General features: G+C 42.2%; 1 protein-coding gene across 1 annotated transcript in view; it reads right to left on the bottom strand.

Moving 5' to 3' along the window:
* GTDC1 (glycosyltransferase like domain containing 1) overlaps window positions 1-24,711 on the bottom strand; it is a 122,182-nt gene that overhangs the window by 75,456 nt on the left and 22,015 nt on the right. Inside the window, exons 3-4 of the mRNA XM_026040878.1 lie at window positions 3,569-3,736; window positions 790-963 (exon numbers count right to left, since the gene is read on the bottom strand). Of these exons, the coding sequence (XP_025896663.1) occupies window positions 790-963; window positions 3,569-3,736 (342 nt within the window). The remainder of the gene's footprint in view (window positions 1-789; window positions 964-3,568; window positions 3,737-24,711) is intronic.

Below are 24,711 nucleotides of genomic sequence, written 5' to 3'. Positions count from 1 at the left end.
TTTTAGGAGTATAATCAAATTGCAGAATCATACTATCTCTATTTAGTACCGGTCCCACTGAAGCAAAGTTCCTGTTGAGTGGGAGGAGAGTTCCTTGTAATAGGAGAAACAATCGTGCCAGGTTTAATCAAAAGTGAAAAGGATCGAGCGAATGTTCCCTTTGAGCCACATAACCCACTGCTAATTTCAAGATGGGCTCTGAAACAAGGGCAATAAAAACCGTCCTTCAGAGTAACTGAGGAAGACTGAAGAGCATCTAGGACTGCGGCTAATGCCAAAATATTCAAGTCTGCTCCATGCTACTGCAATGCTTTTCACCTACCTGGAAGGCAATAAAATAAGAGGTAGCGGAGGAAGGAGGGAATAAAATCCCACTACAATATACCAAGGGAAATATAGCGTCCTGACTACAGACTTATCACTTTTGCTATTCTCTAGAATTTCTTTCTCCTCCTTGACCTCCTCGGTAGGAACAAACACACAGGGACGAGGAATAGTCAACATTTTAAAAACTACAACAAGCTGGGAAATAGTTCTTGCTGAACTATATAATTTTGTCTGACATGAGGTGCCCAAGGACGTGCTTGGCAACACCTCTCGTGCCAGCGCTGGTGGATCAGCATCTATCCGAACAGCCTGTGATTATAGAAACCAAWTGATCAATCGCTTCCTTTTTGTACGTTATTAGGTCTTTAACTAAGAAAGCTTTAACTGAATGGTTGAAACTTCACAATAAACAGGTAGTTTTGACAGACTGGAGAGAACTTACGAGATGGAAAAGGTACTGACCTGCTCACATCAGGAAATTTGACTGGAAAATAAAGAACTTGGCACTTTGGTCGGATTATTTTTTCCAAATCCTTAGGTCTGTGGTCAGGAATCAGCTTCATAAATGTTCCAATAGATGTAAGAAATGACTCCATATTAAAAGCAGAGTTGAACACAACGACATCGGCAACCAAACTGTAAAAAGTGGTTAAGTTTAATGAGATTTACTACCAGGAAAAAAGAACAACAAAAAAAGACCCTGTGCATTAGAGAATTAGAGAATAATAGTGAAATRGCACATTATTACTTATTTTTTGATCCTACATCGTACATAAACTCCACTAAGAGTACATTTACTAAACATAAAGATATAACACATAGCAGCAAAGTAAAACTGAAAAATAATTTGGTATATTAACATGATGTTTTGGTCCATAGTGCCATTTTTTTCAAATGAGCAAGATCAATAATTTTAAGATGCAGTTAAATGATCATTTAGGTGTTATTTTTCCATGGAAATTTTCAGTCTGGAGGAATGAAAAGCTACCAAAAAGACTGAAATCTGCAGGACTTTACCCCGGAAGGGCTGACACATCCTTCGCTGTACTGCAGACACGCAAGGCTCAAAGCGAGGTAAGAAACGTTTTATGGCTAGCTGGTTTTCTCAATATGTTATATATTGTAATACAGACCTACGGGTCATGAAAGGCATTGAAGACATGTGTTCATAAGTCACTGGGCTGGTGAGAAGTATATTTGAGGTGAGAGGCTGTCATTCATCCTCCCTGCATCTCCCCACTGCCTGGTCCAGGAGRGAAGCCCACACTGCTCCCAAAGCAGCAGGAGAGGCAAGAAAGCAGCAGAGAGAGAAAGAATCCTTTTCAGCCGGGCAAGGGGAGCCAAGATGTTCCTGAAATCTCTCCCCACGTAGGATTAACCCCGCGCTTCCCTCAGCATCCCCCAGCGATCCGGTCGCCTTCTGCGCATGGAGTGACACGCGACACGGGACCTGGCGCGAGCGCCGCGCTGCTCTTTTGCTGCTCCTTGACATTTAGCAAAGGCTCCCAACGTTCTCATCTCGGCTTGTCTTGTGCATTAAGTCTCCTGTCTCCAGATCTATTTTTTTTTCCCGGAGGCTCCGCATTTCTCTGGCGGACTGGGAAGATCCTGTCATCGCACCTGCCCGAGCACTTAGGAGCAAAGGCATTTCTGGCATGGTAAAAGTGTGAGTTTATTCCCAGCCCGACCTAAACCCTTTAGAGGCATGAAAAAGAATATTTCTCCTTCTTAATGATCCCAAACACTCACCCAAAACGCTCCACCTGGAATGGTCTCCGAAATCTCTAAGCAAAAGTGGAACAACTTTCCTACCTATAGTTTTTCTAATAACAGATTTAGAAGGCAGAAAGAATCAGAAGGAAACACTGAAATACTAAAAAGAAATACTAATGGTAACTAACACTATACAGATATACTATGTGATATACTAATAGTATAAAGTATTCATAAATACTTTATAAAGAACAAAAAAAGCAGGCAGCTTGTTTCACTCTTTGCAAATGTCCACTAGGTAGTTGGGAGCAATATAGGAGATGTCTTCTACTTGCTATTAAAAATGTGACTTCTGCAGCAACAGAAATGAAAGATTAATATTACATAATTGCACAGAGATGTTATTGGAGGTTGCAGGAGGCAGAACCAAGCATCTATAATGGTCTCCTTCTTTGAGGCAAAAGAACATAATTTTTCATTTAAAAATGAACATTTTGAGGATTAATGACAGCTCACAAGAGAGGAATTTGTGTTCCAAAACATAACTGCCATGAGAAAGCAAAATGGATATACAAAAATATTCCTTGCCCTAGTACCAAGGAGCACGTTTTTTGTCAGTAAATCTGAACATGGCTGCTACCATTTTCAAAAGATTTTTCATTATATTTTCACATCATTGCTACTTAGTGACTGAAACATCTTGCAAATGCAGTAGCAAAAGCAGCCACAGAGTGTTCAGAGTATAGAAAGATTATTATTTGAGAAAATTGAATACCAACTGGCTTATATTTTATAGATGCAAAAGCTTAACATGCACTTTAAAAGACTCAATCCATATTCCTAATAATTGCCTAATAACAGATAGGTGAAAAAAATCACACAAACGAATTTATTTCAATTCAAAACAACTCGGTTCTGCCATTTCACTTGGGTTTCTACAGCATCTAACCACAAAGCTCCTCCGCGTTGCTGTTATTAACTTCTTTCATTAACTTAGATTCCAGAAATGCATTTGTTTTTAGTAACAATAAAGGACACAGCCTTTAAAACGTCTGGGTATTTTAGCACTGCACAATCTCTGAATGCTAGATGAAAGAAATATAAGGATTTATCTGGTATGTTTACTGCCCTCTCTTCTCGAGAAAAGTGCTGCAGTACATTTTAATTTCTGTTTATTTCCCTAAGAAAACCCTCTATATAATTTCAGCTGGCTGCAGTGAAGGCTCCGAGCTGCAGCTTGGCAGTGCGGGAGGAATCCTGAGCGCCTCGCTAAGACATAGGCCRGCATTTGCAGGTATCCTAAGGAATAGGATACAGGATACCTAGTGGGTATCCTATGGAAGCATGAACGTAGTGTGTAGATGTTATGTGCTGGTCTCGATTTACTGTGAGCGTGGACCAAAGCACTTCTGGCTGCAGCTGCTTTGGATGGTGCTTGTGCTGTGCCAGTAGAGATGGCCTCTACTGAAGGTGTAGGATGCTGGAAATTGGCACCAATACCTGAAGTCCCAGGAGAAGGAGCACCTACCAGGAGAGGATCTGGTTGTATCCGTACTGAAAATCCCTTTCCTGGCATTTCCGGACGGGATACACCAGCTGGTTCTCGTGGAAGTAGAGGACCTTCCTCAGCTTGCCCAGGTCGGGCCGCAGGGCCACGAGCTCGGCCAGGTTGAGCACGGAGCTGGCGAAGAGGAGCCTAGGAAAGAAGGAGAGCAGCRTTCAGCGGCCTCCCCGCTCTCCCCCCTCAAGAAAAACATAACCCCTATGGGGACACATCAATGGCTGAGCCTTAATACCATGTAGCAGCACTCAAAGTTTTGATCTCTTAAAGCGCAGCTGCTAAGAACTCGACTAGAAAAGCCGCGAGTCTCATTGGTCTGCGCTGCTCAGTTACAGAGAGATGCAAAATAAAAAAAGCTGGATGGATTTTATTGAAAAAGGCAAGAAAAGCTGTATCTGAAGGACAAATGGAACAAAGATAAGGCTGACTAGGGAATACTTCGCTTGCCAGTTTCATTACACTTTACTTCTTTATGCAACCAACTACTGAAATTCAATATATGAGCACGAATGGCACATGTTCATGTTATGACATAAACCCTTTTGATTTATGCAGTATACTTAGCTGGTATGGTTGGAGCCCACCCCCCCTCCTTTTCCTGTGTTTTATTTTCTCTTTTTTATAAGGTATCCTCTATAATGAAAGGTGGTTTGTATCCCTGTACCCCATCCCACAGCATCACATGCATCCCTCAATTAGACAAAGTGGGCACAATCAACACTAATGAGCCTGGATCCTAGTCTTGTACAACTTACTCAGTATCAGACAGTGAATATATTTAAATATGTGTCGTGAAACCTCAACCCTACTGAAAACAGTGGCAAATATCCCAGCATTTCCCCCAAACCCTGCATGGCTCTGCTGTCCTCTGGCTAGCACCRCTTTCATCCCGAAACTATGGAGAGCCACAGAGCTCTAGACCATTCGCGTTAGGAATGTCTCAGCACGAGGGATAAAAATACTGAGAACAGGTATTTATTGCACATAAAACATTAAGCCTTAATAAATTACTTTTCAGCATGGCGCATGTTGCTGGCTTTATTTATTTATTTTTAGTTTTTGCTGTCCACTATTTTAATAGTACAGAATTTGATTCATGAAAGGTTTATTTCTCTTAAAATCTTCCCGGCTTTTCCTGTTTTAGGATGGATTTAGTGCTCCAGAATACCACTAACCTGACATCACTGATCTTAGAAACTGATTCTCGTTGTCAACCTTAAAACTTRCCGATTGCCCCACATCGCCATATAAATGATTAGTTGCCACAAGTAATAGTGATCGGAATAACCGTATTTATGGTTATGACATCTCTGGGTAACCCGTATCTCTGGAACAAGCACTTCCTAGAGAACAGATCCTATATCCATCTTACCAACGTGAGCCGACGCTGCTCTTCCGAAGGGCTTAGAAAAGCCGGATAGGAATGTTTTTCCCTTGTTCGTCAAATATTTGCTCTTCTGTAGGCACCGTCAGATAGAAAGCCAATTAAGACCTGAGCACCGCTTCATTAAGAGCCATAAAGAGACCAGGAAATGTTTTTACAAAGACGATCCTGCATTTATCACGCGGAGGAATAACCCCCGGGTTCCCAAAAGGACCTGGAGGCCCAAGGCAGCCAAGGGAAGGAAGCTGCCCCCARGCACTGCAACCCTCCTGCTCGGAGCTTGGGAGCAAGGGAAGAATGGGCAAGAGGAAAACACAAATGAGAGGAAAAGAACATCAAATATTACAGTATAAAGATTAAACAGACACTTGGCAAAACTCAGGATACTGCTGGATTGTGTCACAGTTTGTGCTTTCTTTTTTTCCCCTCTATCACACTTATTTTTAGTCAACTTTTCTTTTTCTRTGGTGAGCAATGTAGGAAATTGGAATGATGTGGAAGAGCGTCTGTAAACTTGGCTGCATTTGAATGAGGAAAGGGAAAATAAAGCCATATATATATGTATACATGGCACATTGGGATTGAAAACGTCGGGAGGCAGCAGGGCGCGAGACACGGGAGCGAGGGTGGAAAGAGAAGCCAGTGGGGGTGCCAAGGCTAACACTGCCGCTGCGACGGGGTTCAGGCTCGGGCAAAGCCACCCTGGAAGCGCTCAACTCGCTAGGATGGGCAGAGTGAGAATGGGCAGAAACGACGGAAAAGGTGAAATCCGCAAGGCAGGAAAAGAATCCCTGTAGTGTCGGTGAATACTTCCTCGTCGTTGGAGGGCAAGAGGTTGCTATCCAATAAGGCAAGCAAGGACATGAACTAGGAGAGCCGTGAAGGGGTAGAYCGGAATCTTCCACATGGGCAACGGGGAGGGATAAGACAAGCAGATCACTTATCGCTGCCCAGCTCACAAACAGAGCAGGAGCAAGTGAAAATTGCTGCAATTACTCACAAATTCAGACTGAGAACGTCTAATGACACTGCTTATATTTCTCGCTGCAAAATAYAAAGTTAAATTGGTCACAGCGTTACAAAACACCCTTCCCAATCCTCTTGCACGACTTCCTGGAGCTTCTGGAGTGGAATCSCACACATAGGAGATGCACTTAAGGTATCTTTGCTTCCTGACTGGCACAAAAGCCGTTAACTCCCTGCAAAAAAACACGTTTCCTTTGGCCTCGTGAGCTTAAATGCCACCTGACAGGCCAAGTCACTGCGAACATGCCCACAGAGCAGCCGTGTTCGTGGCTAATGGACTCACGCAGGGCACTGGAGGATACGCCGGAGCCTATCGCCACTTAACACCTATTACACGGAGAAGAAAGGAAACTTTATTATAATGTAGCGCGCGACATAAATATATGTCAGTTGTCATGCGACGTGACATCGAGTCTCATTTTACCTCAGGTTATTATTTAAGTAATAAATCCTAACAAGGTGAGCTTTATCATCCCACCGCGCGTATCCGGGAGGTAGGGACGCAAGGTGATGGCAAGAGCGCTCGCAACATGATAATTCCTGACAGCTGCTGCTTGAGCACAAGTTAAATTGAACAGTTTATCTCAGCATAAAGATGTTATAAGGTTTTATGTTTAATTTAAAAAAATTAACATAAAACCCAGAGAAAGCAGAGTTAGGCAATCTTTCACAAACATGACATACTACAATCACTGTATAAGCTGGATTAGTACTTATTACCATGCTACTAGAGAATTAAGCTGTTTTTAGACCACCAAAGAGCTTTAAATTGCAACTTTTGTCTCTGTAAGAGAAACCTATATTTAAAACGTCTGCTAAATTCAAATTAACAGCTACATCATTAGCTTACTATCTCACAAAAGRAAAAAAAAAGCACATTTAAACTGCTATTACACAGTACCCTTATCTGGACCCATCAGCACTACGACACATAATATATATAGTACCCTTCAATAAATAGATGGTGCAAATTATGGGAAAAAAAACTCRTGTTGAAGGTCATGTTTCTACAGTGACCACCCTAGCTTTCCTCCCCAGATATTCCCAAGTATTTTTGTGGGCTACAAATGACCTTCCTCCGTGAGCCAGAGCCATCGCACAGGCAGGAGCCCCATTGCCYTGGAGAGCGGCCAGCTTGCCGTCCCACTAAGCTGGTGCTTAATTTGAATCTCTTAGAAGTCCTCCGGACTTCTGTGGAACTACTTATGTGTATTAGGTTAAGCATCTGCTTAATTCATACTAATATTCGCGGGAACGCAGCTCATCACRTCTGCAGCCGGGCCGCGACGCGCGCGGCAGCGCCCGACCTTTGCCACGTCTTGTGCATTGCTGCGTTCCAAGAGAAAAAGCAGCAAAATGGAAAAGAATCCACTCTTTTCCTTTTATTTTGTTTTAATTCTTGGCTGACAAAATAAGGCAGATACAGGTTTCCATCTATACGAAGCRAAGCAAGAAAATCTAGGTGCTAAAGGATTTTTCCTTCATAAATCCCTGTGTGCTCCACGGTGGTGCCTCCTTCAACCCCAGCAAGGAAAGAGCAGGGCAAGGACCCCAAGAGGATCCAGGCTCATCCTAAAGAAAATCCCGGGGCTTAAAAGAGCCCTTCTCGGGAYCTTCAAGCTCCCCAACACAAACCTGACCTCTTTGCTTTCTCCATCCTTCCCACTGGCAGGAAGTTTCCTCCATTTCCACCCAGCAATTTGGACAACTCCAGTGACGAGGCTTCACGTTCTCTATTCAAATCTGACCTTAATCGTACAYGAACCAGCACCATCAATCATGAAAAGTTAAACAAATCAGTCCTTTTTATTACTGAGAATATTTTTACCTGCTCAGCTGATAAAAGTTTCTTTTTCTGTTGCTATGTGGAGAATAAACTGCTATCATATATAAAAAGATTTTCCATTTCCCAATAAATAACAGAGGACTCTAAATTTCTGAATCAAAATAATTATTAATAAATGATAATATAAGACAAYGTGTAGCATAATAAATAATAAATTAACTCTAATTTCTTTTTGAGATGGGATGTATAAATGTCAAACRCACATATAGATATTTTAATATATATCTCATGAATTAAGGGTTTTTTTTACATAGAACACAATTTGAAATGTTTACAGAAATAATTAAGTCTTACTATTTTAACATCCTTTATTTCCCAGAACAAATCACAAGGGTTGTCATCCCTTTCATCTTAATTAGGCTGTGTGTTTGTCTTATTTATTTGTTATGTACTTTCATAAACGTTTACAAATATTAATTGTAAAGAAAAATATTTTTTCCTCTTGCTGTAATTACTATATGTACATAGGAATACACAAGTGATAAATATTTATGGCTGCTACTAGTTCAATAATTTTGGATTTGGCGTTTGTCTTCTTTACTAAAATWCAGCAGAAATGCATGATTTGTTTTAAACTCACCATGCTGGTCCCTTTTTCTACCAAAAAGATAGAAAAGATTTTTCTATCTTCTTCCTTCATTTTATATTATTTTTGAGCGCAGTAGAAACTCTTTTATTCCTAATATGCTGGACCTCAGTTCCATCTTTCAAAAGAGCTTGTTGCCTAGAATTAAAAATCAGTTCCTGCCTCCATATACATCAAATCCCAAATGAAACTTGGAGCTATCTGCACAAACATCTGCTCCCCCATGGACGGACACTAGAAGGGGACTCTGTGTCCAGCATCGCCGCTGCATCCCCCAATCGCTCCCTCTTTGCTCCTGACACTACACTGCATCTTGACCTACTATCTCGCTATTCACAAAGCAAGACTAGAATTAGGCTGAAACCAAACATTATTGATTACYTGGCCTGTCAAATATTCCAGAGTTAAGAATTCCACCTTTTAAAATGCTTGCATTCCAAAATCTTCTCTTCGGTCATGAATTTCATCTCAACCAGAGATCAGAATATCTTCAAGCCAACACACCTGCCCCGTGGCAGTAGCTCAGATCTGGCCTTAGTCAGTGACCACCACTTTGCCCAACTTGTAAACTCAAGAGCCACTGAAAAGAATTCAAAAGCAGTTAGTTAATCAAATAATTTCATTACATTTAACATCAAGAAGTATGCTTGAAATAAACTTGTTCATAGGTAGACTTCCAGAATTGGCAGGCTTTCATTTTCTCATTTTGCCCTTTTTCTTTCTTTCTTTTTTTTTTTTTTTTTTGACAACAGCACTGAAGCTTCCTGTATTTTATTAAGTGTGCGGTAGCATTTTCCCCCCCCCGCCCCGATTTGTAATTAAATTTGGCTTCAATTAATTACCGACAGATGCACATTCTCCCTGCGACGGGCAGATTGCTCACCACGGGCTGCACGGTCCTGTCGGCCGCCGCGACACGCGAGGTCGGGCCCCGGCGGCTCGAGCTGCGGTGACGGCGGGAAGGAGAAGCCCCAAATCCACATCTTCCTCTTTCAGCTCTCGCCAACACCACCAAGAGCGAGGCACGAAGTCGGGGCATCTTGTTAAAGCAGAACACGGCACGAGCAAATGGGGACAGCCCAACAGCAAAGAGGAGCCATTGGTGGTGGTTTATGAAATATATGGGCTAATTGTGGTCAGATTTGGGCAAGAAAAAGACCCTCGGTACCCAAAGTCTGAAGGCAGGTGAGCCACCAAATGTTCACATACAAGATATGGAGTGATTTAAGAGTAAAGTAAGACATTTTTTAAGGGCAAAGGCTTGTAAAACTGATGTATCACTCAAATTAACAACCAACTGTTAATTAAATAGCATTTAATTAAGTTTAAATATATATATATTTTATTAATTTGCGAGATTCACGTCTTATCTGTGCAGTTCTGGAGGAAAAGCAAACTTGTCAAAAGACTGGCATGAAAAACACAGTGTCCTCAAGAGCTGGTACCAGTATGGAAAAGTCTTAAGTCTGTTTAGAATAAAAACCGCTCTTTAGCAGCAAAAGTGAGCAACAAACTTTGCGGACTATTGCCTCACAGCATCTTGTACTTGATGGAGGTGGTCTGAAACTTCATTAAAAGATGATTTTTTCCCTCCTTTATCTGCAATAAGCTTATTAGAAACCCATGAGTTTAGGTTTTTCATGGTACTAGACACCGAATGCGTATTAGTTATATACAACACACAGTGCATATATAGCTGTAGAGTGTGGAGGGACCATGAGTCCTGACTTTATTCCTTCACACTGCAGGGATAACACTGTGAAAGGGCAACACAAAGCAGTGACTAGACTATGGGACAGGGAGGAGACAATTTCCTTCCTGCAGAGCCCTTTTCATCGCCCACGCTCTACGATTTCCATCCAGGAAGCAGCCAAGTAACCGAGGGAGCCGACGGATCATTTCCAAGCATCCGAGACGCAATATCCTGAGCACCTAGAAAGGGAAAGCTCTAAGCCTTTCTTTCTCCTTGACGTGAGATAATGAGCAAAAAGGAGCACTTTTCTCCCCAAATTTTGCAGGGTGTCTGCACTCCAGGACTTCCGGCAGCTCCAAGGCAGGACATTTTCTCCCCTTGGTGGATGAGGCAGCTGGATAAAAGGATAATTTTGTGTCCCGGGTGGTTGCTAGTATGAAATGCGTGCGAAGAGGAGCTCGGTTTTGAGGACCCCTCCATGGCCATAGCAGCTTGCCCAAAAAGAGGTCCCAAACGTGACAGCTCGTGAGCCACAAACCAAAGTGCACACTGGCCGCTGGGGAGCAAGGTGGTCAATGCCCCTCGGAAGAGGCTGCAGGAGACRGGGCTTAAAAGCAGCAACACGTGGACTTTTCCCTAAGGATGCCAAAATTCCCCAAGACAGGAACAGGAACAGCACCTCCAATGCTAAAAACTCCCTGCACTCTGAAACAACAACCCTTTTTTTTCCTTTATTTTAACAAAGCTCTGGCAAACGCAAAGCTTTTCAAGTGCCCCCCCAAATCCTGTTGCCCCAAATTATGTCAGACTGCAGCACATTTCGTGTGTTACTTATGCGCTTTGGTATCTAAACACTTGGGGGTTTGTTTTCTATAAATCTGAAGAGTGTTGCTAAATGGAACTTAGTTTTCTAGGCAAATGAATTTTGCATTTTTTCTTCCTAATGGTTCAGATTTCACCTCAGTCCAACTGTAAACATCCAGTCCTTTTAAAAATGTTTTTATGGAAGCTGACTCTCTTGCAGCTCATTTTTCCAAATAAATAATAAAAAATAAAATCTCCTGCAGACTGTCAAGCCTACAAGACAAAACCACTGCATAAAACCGAGGAACTTAGAAAAAGCAGGATTCTTCCCAGAAAACTAATACAGTCCTCGAAAAAAAACCTCAGACTGTCATAAAACCTGAGCAGCTGGCAACTCTGTTACCATGAAGTATCCATATGGAAGACCGAGATGTGTCAAACTACCCAAAACGAGTTTGGATAGTGCAGAAGATGGAATAAATAATTCAGTATCTTCAACACTTTCAACAGCAGGTAGTAGATATGCTACCTGCTCCTACAATGTGCCAAAATGCAGCATGCGAGTGGGAGCGAGAGCAAGAATGTGAGTGTCTCCAAACTGTTTTCATGAGGATATTTTGCTCGAGGAAGTTCTCTTTTTAGAGGCATATGATCCGTATCAGATGTTTGTCAGGAGCAGGCAGCACTGCMGAACATTAGGAATAACTTAGTGATTTTAATATATATTCACAAAGGGCATGCGCCTTCCAATGTATTTCAATGCATTTTTGAATATATCTTTATCAAATGGTACATAAAAAACGTCGGGAAAGTGCAAAGGTGTGTTTATCCCAGCAGCCCGTCACATACATCTAATATCTGTTGCTATAGTATATGACAGCTTTTTTGCCTTAATATAAGCTGAGCAGACCATTCAATGTGATCACTTGAGGTTACCATCAGAACCACAATTTAAACGTTTCCGGCCCATGTTCATGCAATACTTCAACTCTTAAACTATATATATTTTGCAGTGTCAATCCTCTTCCTTCTCTTCTTAGGAGAAACAGCCACACAGTGAGTTAATGTATTAACGTACATCATTCATCCTTACAGAAGATAAAACCACACTAGCCACACTTCTGTTCCCTAATTAAGAAACTAAAATRAGACCATATAATGTCGAATAGTCACCAGTCCTGGATATCATAAAAAATCTAAATAAAAACAGTGCCATTAGAAGAYGGTCTGTGTCAAACCCAGATATCATGAGTGTTTTTGGGTACCACTTTGGGACYGACTAGGACGAAGGCCTGAGCACCTGCAGCATTATTCCCACAGGGACAGGAGGGGCACCAATATTCAAACATGTATAAATAAGGAAAATTGCATTCTGCATCTATTAACCATTGCTTCCAGCCACGTTTTTTTTTTACTAGATTATTTTGGCATTTGGTAAAGCCCACGTTCGCTACCAGACTTGAAGGATCCCACTGAAGTGGCCCAATGAGCTGAGCTCTCAAAAAAGCGAGGCAAACACTCTCCTAAACTTAAAAGCTGCCAAACGTATTTCAAATGTCCAGGAAGATAATTGTTTTGTCTGTTCTGAATTAAGCTTTAAGTGCCATAAGGACGGCTCCCCTACAAACATTTCTATCAGAGATGAGAAGGGGTAGCTCTTGGATGGAGCAACCCCTCAGYTAAACATTTCTTAAATAAAACCTGCAATGTGCACGGCACATACTATTATTTATTTCTATTTAGATAACATGATTTTAAATGTAATCTCTATTGATGTGCAATCACTATGCCTCACGTGTTACTGTAACAGGCCTTTATAATGTTGCTAGCAAAGGAAGCAAACACCAAAAAAGGGTCTAACAGAAGGCAACTTGCTCTGCAATGGATCCAGAGTTTCTGACATGGAGAATATTGGCCATGGATGCAAGAATTTAGGGGGAAAAATGGCTAATTCTTCATTGCTCTTTCTTTTTGAGCCTGACAGAAAGTTTTCACAGAGGCTGAGATTTTTACTGTGTGCAAAAGTCTAGTAATAAMCTATTAACCTAATAATAACACTTTTAGGCTTCCGAACATTTCACAAATTGCCTCTTCCCAACACCTCAGGTGCAACTAGGGTGTCTTCAAACTTCCAAATTCACCTTAGCAATAAATAAGGCATCCAACGCTGAACATTCCCCACTAGCACCCCAAAAGCTCTGCTGCTGAAGGCAGACGTAACCGAGCCAAAAGCAACCAGCTTCTCCCTAGCCATCAAGAAACTGGAGGCAAATCTTGTTTATCAAGAGCCATAGAGAGAATCAATGCCAGGGCAAGTACTCAGGCTCCCAAGGTAGAGTTGAAGATAAGAGAGTCAGAGCCTATTGGCTTGATCAAGTCATGTATTTTCATGTCAGTCTGTCTACATTTATGGTCCGTGATTGCCACAGTACCTGACAGACCTCCCGAAATAAAACATTACCTTCAGGAGACCATTGGAGTTCAGTATTTTCAGATACATTTTCATTCACATAAGGAATATGCATGAACAGGTGGGTTTCTGTAAATACACACATATACTGAGCTATGCACAAATATACGTACACGTATTTTCTGCGCTTCTATGAAAATCCACAATATTACTACGAAGCACTCACTATATTCTAAATTAAGCTATTTAAACCGTGGCCAGAAAAATTGTTGACAACAGCTAATTTGTTATTGGGAAAAGATCATGCATCTCTCCACCACAGAAAGCTAAAAATCTGTTCGAGGTGTCTGGTCGACAAGCTTTCATATCTGCAAAAAAACTGAACGAAGTGAAACATTTTTGGTCAAGGTCTCCAAGCAGCACAGTTTTTCCAGCGATGCCTTTGGACTGCATGTAAAACCTTTCAGGGGCTCTCAAAAAGGAAACTTTCGTCAAGCTGTTTGTCAAGATGACTGGAGATATTCTTTGGAAAATAGCTGAAAAAAAGTCCTGGACCATGGTAGCTACAGAATCATATGGGATTCATTTTCTGTATATATCTGTACACATTGTTGGAAGAAACAAATTAACTTTAAAAATCAAAGATCTTTATGCAACCCTGTGCTCTGAGGTACAGATATTTAAGTGATCTCTACTTGCTGTCAAACACTGGAATGGATATTAGATTTCATTAAATTATTGTAGACACAAGTCGTAAAATCTCCTTTCGGGGCTCTCGGTCAGCTCCCGAGCCCCGGGACTTCTCGCAGCAGCCGAGTGCAGGGATAACTCGATGCTCTCTGTGATCTGAATCCYTTCTTCACACTTGCAATTCCCACAGCAAGGTGGAGATGAGCACAACCACATTCCCAAGCCGGCCGCATGGACGCTCCACCCGGAACTCACCAATATTCCCTACGGAGATGGCTCTAGGAGCTGCCTCAGAAACGCCTTGTTTTCCCCTTCCCAGTGCCCTGTGACGATTTCAGGACATCTCCTGCTCATGCACCTTCTTGGGTAGATGAATGTCCACAGGCACTAAGAGGAACAGGTCAAAAGCACCCACCAAAGAGCATCAAGCCAACTTCCATCTGCAAGGAACTGCGTATGAGTGAGACTGCAGTGTCCTGAGCTTCCTCATAGCTCTCCTCCTTTTGCAGGTGGCTTTTGTAAGGAAAACCTGAGGAAGATTACATAGGGACAGCTCAAGATGGACATTTATTTTCCAGATTGTATTATGTTACTTTACTTGAATGCAACTCAACTTTTGCAGTCCTTATTTCTTTTTTTCCCTCTATTTTGATGTTTTGAAGAAATTCATAAAGGATAACAAATTTGTGTCTACAAATATCTTAGGGGGGGTTGTCAAGAGGACGGGGCAAGACCACTGTCTGTGGTGGCCAGCAACAGGACAGGAGGCAATGGCCACAAATGGAAATATAGGAAGTTCCACCTGAGTATGAGGAAGAATTTCTTGGCTGTGAGTTCTGGAACCGGCTGCCCRGGAGGCTGTGGAGTCTCCTTCTCTGGAGGTCTTCCAGCACCCCTGTGCTCTGGGTGTCCCTGCTTGAGCAAGGGGTTGGACTAGATGATCTCCAGAGGTCCCTTCTGAACTCAATGATTCTGTCACTCTGCGTGATAGTTCTCACTCTAACCAAAAAAATCCAGCCAACATCAACAAAGACATATAGCAGTGTCTTTAAAAAGAGGCACGAGGGGAAGCCAAGTGCCAGGGTCCCCATCACCTCCGCTGCTGTCCAACCCTGCACTGTGCCCGGGATCAGGGGCATCAGCACGGCTGTGCCTTGGCCTCCTCACACACATGCAGCCCTCACACAGACCTCACCACGTGGATGTAAAAAATGTATGTATGTATGTATGTATGTATGTATGTATGTAAAAAAAGAAAAAATTGCCTGTTTTTTCCTAAGTTACCCTAGATATCCCAACCAGGCCACGGACACTCAAACTCCTGGACTTCTTGGTTCCCAAGCACTTACAGAAAGCCTGTTCCCAACCCCTTTACGTTGGCAAAAATCTCTTTTATCTTCCATTTATTTTTATTTCTACCTGAAAGCGAGAGCAGAGTTAGGCTTTTGCATACCATGAACACCCCCTGTACTTTTAAGAACACGTGAGAACGCGCTGTGTTCTCATCGCCAGGAACGCAGACCTGAATTCACACAAAATACCAATTTTGCCCTTCTAAGTATGGCATGTATTTAACGTAACGTTCCCCTCTATATGTTCTCACTGTTTAAGAACTCGGCGCAGGTGTTATTAATAAAATAAATTTATTTTTGAAAAGGATGCGATTCTATAAGCTTTGAAGCTCACACATAGCCTAACGTAGCCCAGCTTGGGCTCATCTGGTCTTTAAATGACTCCTTTCATGTGGTCAGCCCACGAGCCATGGGCGCTGCTGCTCAATCACGCCACTGTACATCGTCAGCGTGAGGATGATTTGCATGATTTGCATTTCCTGTCCCGCTCCGGCTTCAATGGGCTCCGAGCACCACGTACAAAAGAAACCCCCGCCAAGTAATGCAAAGATTTTAGTTAAACCAGATGAGAACTATTTTCGTCGGGCTGCCAATAATAAAAAGAAGGAAAAAAAAAAAAAAAAGAATAAAAAAAGAGAAAAAAAAAGGAAAAAAAAAAGGAAAAGTCTCAAGGATATCCTGTTAAATAAGGATTTATTCGTAGGGAATCTGAACCTTGGATGAGGAGCTACTTTTGAAATATAAAAGTTGAATGAATTCCTTAATAAATCTGGCCTACTGGAAAACAATGTAATGAAATAATATTTTTCTTACTGTTCCTAAGACTTTGGCACCAAATCATGCTACTAATTCATTAATTTAATAGTACATAAATGGGTCCCGACTACATTCATTTTCCTACTCTATAAAATTAAATTGAATTAAACCRAATACACTGATTGCTAGTTAAGTTTGTCCCTACAAAGAATTCCTTTATTTTATCACAAATGATCAATAAAAGCTGTTGGACAAATAACTGTGATAGAAACAGCATTACAGTGGGCTCAATGAATAACTACTAAAGAGCAAAAAAATGTACCAGAACGCAGTCGTCATGAAAAACAGAGACAGATGGGGAGACAGACCTATATGATGCTACAAATAGATGAATATCTTGTAAGGATTTCAGCAAATGCTGCAAGACCTAATAAAAATCTTTAAAAACTACACACTTGATTGTGGTGCTCTATTTTACTCCACCTGAAATCCAAACTTCAATATAAGCATTAAACAGATTATTGAAGTTGAATGTTTAAAAAAWAATAATAATAAAAAATCTAATATCTTTTCCAGGCATTATTAACTGTGCCATTATTTTGTACAAATCACCATTAAAAAAATATGAAAGTTTGCTTTAATAACTTCTTTGAGGAGCTGGGTGAAGCGTCCCCCTTTCCCAACTCTAAMATTGGGGGTGTGCATGTAAACTTCATATCTAATAGAGCAGTTTATAGCAAGCCCCTCTTTAAAACAGCAGAGAAATTCGATTGCTAGAAAGACCAGTGCACAATAGAGCACGTTATATAATTTACTGTATCTTATCAGCTGCAGRGGCTGCACGACGGCAGCCTCAGACTCTGCGTTGAAGCACAGAGGGAATCTGCTCGCAGTCGTGCTCAGTAAAGCAGCTTTGCAGACAAAAGCCACGGGACTCTGCTGGGCAGATTCATTAAGAAGTTGTGTCTTCAGCGTCTTCAAATATCTGCATTATTCAAATGCAACCAAATTTAACAACTCGTATAAATTCCAGTGCTGTCCCGGATACAATTTATTCCRTTGTTGCCTGCAAATACACAGTCAAGAGCAGGGTTTAATCACATGTATATTCCACGTAGTGATATAAAATTTAGTAATAGGAGCAGCTACGTATTAAAAATGCATTTTGAGGTTTTTGCAGTTAGCACTCCCTTATACAATACTATTCTTTAAAGGTCAACTAGTTTTATTACAGAAATCACCAGTAACCTATATCAATTTTCAGGCTCCTGAGCTTCCTAGCATGTCAACCAAACAAACATTACATTGAAAAAAGATGCAATGTAACCCAGGCTGCAAAATATAATTTTTACTGTCTGGACAGAAAAAAAAAAATATTTGCAATAGCCAAAAAAATTGTAACACATTTTATTTTATTTTATTTTATTTTATTTTATTTTATTTTATTTTATTTTATTATTTTATTTTATTTTATTTTATTTTATTTTATTTTATTTTATTTTATTTTATTTTATTTTATTTTATTTTATTTTATTTTATTATTTTTTGCTGTGTTAATTGCCGGAGCACTCACAGACAGAGCTGTTCCAAAGCCAGGTTGTGGAGCCTCCCCCTTGATCCGAGATGCTGAGACCATCTAACGAGGTGCTAAGTCTACTCCTATTCAAGCACAATCAATAACACCAACTGTTCTGCAGCACTCTTTTTTGGTCATTTCCCAAATTTGCAAGACACACATACATCACTGCAGAATGCAATAATCTTGATTACAAAACTTTTCTGATGTGCCTGATTTAATCCAAGAAATAGCATGAAAAATATCAAAGTTAAGCAAAGCACTAATATTTTATTCTCATGCCATCCAGCGTATGAGAGTGTTGCCCACTATAGAAAGCAATTCAAGAAGATCTGCTGTTTTCTTACGGACTTTAGCTTTACATGAGCAGTTTATAATGCACCATTCCTCATCCGCAGCCTTCCTCGCACGCTGGTTTTGGTTAGTTTGCTCCTAAGAAGCATTACTACACTTGACGCTAAAAATAGAGCGCTATTCTTAGCCGTGCGATCGCGGTGGGGGGAAGAGAAACGGTTTGCATCCGTCCTCTTTAATTTCCCAAGGGATTCGGCAGGGCCCTGGGCGCACGGGGCACGGGAATCCCTGGCACCCGCGCGCCGGCCCCAGCAAAACGCGCTGGAAAAGATTCCTGCAGCAACCAGCTCGCGACTAAATAAGAACCAGAAGCAGAAGGCAGGAGCCAAACAGATACCTATCGGCTTCCTTGAGCTTAATCTGATTAAAACGTGGCTCTCAAGAAAAGTTAAATAGAATGCCACGTCAGAGAGCAGGCATATGATAAAAATAGTTCGTGACAGGAAATCATTATTAAACCAGCATTACTACTGTATCTGTTATGGAAATTTCCCTGTAATTTTTCAAGGTTTCTCCTCATGCTTTTCTCGAGTTGCCTGTTACGCTTCTTTTTTTTTCTCTCTCTTTCAATGATGTGCAAGTTGGAGATGTAAAAAGAAAATTATCGCTGCAATTTTCCAACTCTGCCCCGCTCAATGCCATCTCAAGTATGTCATACATCATCTTGTCATTCACTTTAACAAGAAATCTCATAATATTCATGGGCAGAAAATAATCCCAAATGGGCAAGTGCCACGATGGCAAAAAACACATTCACATGCCATGACAGTAAAAATCTTGAATTCAATTACTTTCATAATGAAAGCATCTTAAAATTTCCAAAGAGGAAAAGAAGTTTCGACGAGAAGCTGCTCTTAGGGATGACACGAGAGCTTTTCCGGAGTCCACCAACCAAAATCAGAAATGCAAAACTTTTGGCAACATACTATCCCAAACACTAATGTTTTAATAAGTTTACAGAAGCAAAAYTGAATTAAACATCCTGAAAAAAAGAACAACCACCGTTACCATCCTCATCTTCAACATCTTCCAGATGACTGTGCCTGCGGGGCACTCCCTGCAACACCGGCTAGAGCTGCGGCCCGGCGCCTCGCCACAAACTCCCGGGAAAAGGATGGCAAAAAGAAACCATCCGAACAAATAAAAGAAAAAAAAATCAACGAAAAAGAAAAGGCCGACTTCAATTATGAACATTTATTTTGGCATAGGTAAGAGACCTTGACACATTTGAACAACCACACCCCAAAAACGTGGTTTCTTTTCTAAATCTCATTGGCGGGGAGAAAATAGCAGCAACAACGAAACTCCTACCAGCCATCAAATTCTCTCCTTTCACTGAAAATAGGCATTTAACCTCCTCCTCCCCGAAGAAGAGCCCGGTTATGTGTGGTCGTGCTGGGGGCGAGGAAGGAAGCTTCCTTCCAGAGGGACCCCCTCACGGAGCAACGTCCCCACCAACGTGAACCATGACTCAGACGCTGGCAAGCGTTTCAGCTTTGGAGTCTAACCCATGACTAAGAATTCCCTGCCACAGGCATATCGTAAGACAAACACATGATATGGGCAGGAAGGAGCATCAACAGCTCTTTTACTGGAGCAAAAACACATGAAGGGGAGTAGGGAGAGTCTTGGTCCAAGCGCACCAGAGCTCCACAAACCCCAACGCCAAGGGTGGCAATGCCCCACGTTAAACAATGAGAGTTAATAGGAGGGAAAAGAGTCACCGTATGTTTTGTGAGCGTTTTCTAGGACTCACTTCTTGATTTCTGTCCTGGTTGTTAGCATATTTGTCCCACAAGAGTCAAGCTAGATCTGACTCAGCATGAAAGTGAATGTGGATCCTATTTGAAGTGATGCTTAAGCCTTATTCCATAAAGAGCCTTTCAAGAGCGTTCACATCTATTCTTCTTAATATCCTCCCACATTAAGAAATGATTATCTAATACAAGGAGTAATCAGCTCATGGTTTTACTAGTCATCCCGCCTTGACAAAGCAGAGAAATATCCGAGCGTGAAGTATTACAGTGTCAAGGTTCAAAACGTCCAAGTTTGTTTAAACATAGGCGTTTATTCAGATCTCTGTGCAGCAAGACTGACTGCTGTCTTACTGATACAGAAATCCCTATCTGGTGGCAATTCAAAGCCCATTTTTCTGCACTAAGCCTGCACCAGAACACAGGCAGTGTCACAGCTAAGGATGAAGCACCAGCAAGAAGCAACTGTGAAAGTCAAAATGTCAAAACGTGGTGAAACGCAGAAAGTTAACGGGCTTGGGGAAGCAGCATTACCCAAGCTGGAGCCGCCTGCAAGCTGCCCGAGAGATGGGTCTGAAACCTGCCTCAAATGCTTCAGAAGAAGCAAACAAGCAAAGGATGCCTCAATCCAATATAGCACTAGGAACCAGGTAACAAGGCTTCCTTCTGCCTTTGGATTGCCCAAGGAAAGCCAATATTCCCAGTGCATTTCCGAGAGCCACGAGTGTCCTCGCGCTCCCCCGAGCGCTGCGACGTTGGCAAGGGCAGTTGCAATCCTCGGCACCAAAGAGCAGCTCGGGCTCCTCTCCTCGCCCAGCCACAGGATCCAGGAGCAGYCAATTCCACCTCTGCCCACTCCAGCACCAAGAGCTGCCGGGAGGGACCGGCTCTGCAAATCGGAAAGGTGCAGGGCATGTGAGAGCAAGGGCAGAAGGAAGAGCAGTCCTGTGACCGCAAACAGGTCGGCAATCAAAAATAAACACTGATTTTCAGTGTGATTTCTCAGTGAGCACCAAATTTTACCAAGCCAACACACCAACAGCACCTGAAGTTGTACTCCACTTTCCACATCCAATAGCTTCATCCTGGTTGATGCAAATGCTCCACAATCTGCCTTTCTCTCACTTCCCTACATGCTCTCAGATCTGCTTTATTTCCTCATATTACCCTGCAAAACAAGACATGGCACTGGGGGAAAACACGCGCTCTTGCAGTCGCKAACAGCAAAAATCTGAACATTTAGAGGGAGGACAGGAATATCTCCAGATGCTGAAGGCTAAATGAGTCATGCACTTCAGAAGAATGACAAGTAACTAAGCAAGAGTCTGCAAGACAAGTAACCAATTTGGGGGAAAGACGCTGCCTATACATTGCAATCATGCAAACGCACCGCTTGCAAAGTGACTTCTCACCTGTGAAAATCCTTATTTTGGGGGAAGCAAACTAATCCAAAATACTTATTCTCCTAAATTTCATCTCTGTTCTCCAGATCGCTTACCAGTGTAACATCATGCTGACCACCTAGACCTGGCTGGCTGGAAATAGTCCCAGATTTTACGCTGAAGACTGAGCTGCAGGGGTGTGAAAGGGTGCGAATCTGYGGGTCCCCACTGATGCTAAAATGAAATCCCATCCGATAACGCCAGAGCTGACAGGCTTGCAAATACCAGAGAAGCCTTTTATAGAGCCCCTCAGTCTGACTCATCTACCAGCTCTGCTCTATGTCCCCCTCCTTGCTGGGGGGACACTAACGCGTCCCACTTTGTCCCACTGCACACGGAAGGATGATCCCGAGACGGATACCGGGCGCCACAGCAAAACTAATAAAGTTTCTTAGCAAGGTGTGGCTGCAAAAAAGTTCAAAAGTAGAAACACAACAAATCTATCTTAAATACACTCAAACAAGGCATTTTTTTTCCCAAGAATAATCACCCCTTGCTTCCAAATGGCACCTTGCAAATGCAGCACGGGCCTCGGCACGAGTGACTTGTGCTTTACAGGCACCACTGCAGGGGATTAAGACAAGAACCAAGAACCTTCACAACTAACCCAACCCTCCGGTTTTGCTTCCAGGTGAAACCACAACTGAAAACAGACTCATTTTTGGATTCCACTTTGCATGCAAGTGGAAGGCCATGACAACACTGCAAGAACGCAGGTTAATCAGCTTCAAGTAGTTGTAAATATGACACAGACTTTCCAGGACTTAGTAAAATTGGGGTTAAAAAGTTTTAGATTAAGGCAGCCAAGTAAAAATCTGTGAGATTTGTGTGCCAGCTAACTCCAGGCTTAATGCAGGTGCACACTGCACTATTTATTCACATAAACCTACTCCGACTTCCTAGCAGGGCACTCAGAAAAACTTAAAATAATTTCTATTGCCACAACAAAAAGTGAGTAGAAATTAATGACTTCATCAATTTTATAGCAAATATTCTTCATGCAGCTTTTATTTAATAAATCCAAAAACGAAAATTGCTTTGCTTTCCCACTCCAAGTACATAGTCTCATCAGGAAGAATAGTTTCTGACCTTTACAAGTCATTTAAGAGAAATGTGTACTTTACAATAATCTAACAGAGAGAAGTCAGCATACCACATTTCAAGATCCATTAAAATATAAAATTCTGGTTACAGGCGCAACAATCTGCCTAATTAGCTTTTCCTAATTAGCACAATGTTCTAACCTCCGTAATAAGACTTATGTGGACAAAATGTTCCATATTGGTTATCCATCTGAGGAGAAACCACACAAGTACTTCTGCAGAGCAACTAATAGGAGTGCTGTGACTGGGCTCCGCGGTCAGGAGGCTGCTCCCAGGCTCTGCCAGCTAATACTGGCAGGTTTTGGCAACATAGAATAATCTACCTTAAATACGTGGCCGCTCACACTGTAACTGGGTGGCTGCAGAGCTGGGATTTGCTCTTGCAAAGCATTTCTTTGGCACACCAAGTTTTTGTACCTTCCTCTTCGCGACTCRGTGTCTCAGGCTGAGCCAAGCAGTTAATGGACAGGAACATTATCTCTGATTCCCGTCTTAACCCACCAAAAAAAATCCACTATTACTATGTGCTGACCACGTAATTCAAAGGCTACGAGTTAAGGAAAACGCAGAGCCCCCGCAAGGTCTGTGGTCAGAGGCAGATGCTCGAGATAAGGAAAATCCAGCCCTCTATTTTGCTAGGAGTCTGCGGAGCAGCTTCATCTCAGCAGCTGAAATAGCCTGTACAGAGCTTAGTAATGTGGGAAGCACAAAATTATCTGCAACCCCCTCCCAGCCACACCGATTCACTGTGTGCAGCCTCCAGCCCTGCTCTTATCGCCYGCCCGCGAATTCCTTGCAGGAACGGGGATGTTCAGGAACATCCTTCACTTGCCTCAATGGGGACCTAAGAAAAGCAAGAGCCTCGTGCAAAATATCACCTAAAAACAGTCCCTTGGAAAACGCCAGCGAGACAGTAACCAGAAATAAACATCGAAGGCACCGAGATACCACAAACGCTGCCTTCAACTGTAGCTGGGTCTCCGGGGACCCCACGCAATCCACAGTGTCAACGACCTCCGACGCAACTGTTAATGCTGGAAATTAATACTTCGAAAAATGCAAATATCTGCTTCTGACTTTGCACTCTGCTAATCAGAACGTGGCACGGCACGTTACAATCTAGATTTCTGCTGCGCCGACACGCAAAATACATACAACTACTTTCAGTCCAAGAACCCCAGGGCGAGTAATTTGATGTAAGACAACTTCTAGGTGCTCGGCTCCATTAAAAGCAAAACAAAACAATACAAAACAAAACAAACAAACCAGTAAAAACACTTTAAAATCTGTTTTTTTTTTTTTTTTTTTCATGAGCTCAGCCTTATTCAACACAAACTGTATTTGGGAACCGGAAAAAACAAAGGTGCTGATATAAAAATGTGTTTACATGGGTCTTTAGATGCAAACTGTGATTAGACAAAAAAGAGGGCGAGGAGTAGCAAGGATGCTAAAGAGAAGGGAAAAAACACAGGCCACTGAAAGCAGTCCTGAGTCTCCACGATATCTTAGGCAATTATCGGGATATTGAGATATCTTAGGCAATCATCTCATGTTACTAAATAAATAGAATAATATTTGCGTGCTTTGCCTGCGTGTATTATTTGCTTTTTTCCTGGCTCATACTTGTTAAGGACACAAGTCCTGAAATGTAAATTCTGACAGTTTGATTCATGTATTTAGACAATCAACACACATTTTATCCTTTATGTAAACAGAATATCCTGACCCTGGGAGTTCAGCCCATGGCGACACAGAGTGAGATTTCAGTTCCCAGAGAGCCGGAAAACCAATGAACAAGCTTCACTTAAATAAAAAAAAGTCACCTTCAGCTCACTAGAAAGTCAAGTCAGGGCGAGACCCACTGAATTTGCCCGTTTTTGAACCTCCTCTGCAGCCCCCTTGCCCTGAGGTCTCCCTTCTTCCTGGGCAAGGTCACCCTTGTGTGAGTCAAAGCCCGTCAGCACCGGCCTCTTCTGCAGCCCCAGGAGGTGCTGGAGGAGCTGGATGAAGACCTCACCCATACAGGTCTCTTGATGCCATCCCAAAGGCACCATGAGAAGGACTAAATATGGAGAAAAAAAAAAGAAAAGCCACTAGCACCCAAGGTACATGGCATGAATTGCACTACACAAAGACCAATGTGAGGTCATGTATTGCTGAAGTCACTCCTCAAGCTCCCTCTGCTCCTGGCAAGGGGAGGATTTCACCCACCTCCACTCTATTCAACCCAAATTTTCTTCCTCTTACTTCAATATCACACAACTAAGATGGGCAGAAGTAACTAGAACCCAGCTCTGGTTTCGTTGACTGCAAGATGAAAATCTACCACTGGGG

Source organism: Nothoprocta perdicaria, unplaced genomic scaffold (genome assembly GCF_003342845.1).
Source record: "Nothoprocta perdicaria isolate Ctin4 unplaced genomic scaffold, notPer1 scaffold_27, whole genome shotgun sequence".
In the NCBI taxonomy this organism is placed as follows: Eukaryota; Metazoa; Chordata; class Aves; order Tinamiformes; family Tinamidae; genus Nothoprocta; species Nothoprocta perdicaria.
Note: the sequence above shows the minus strand (reverse complement) of the source record. Positions and strands in the feature narration are given on the sequence as shown.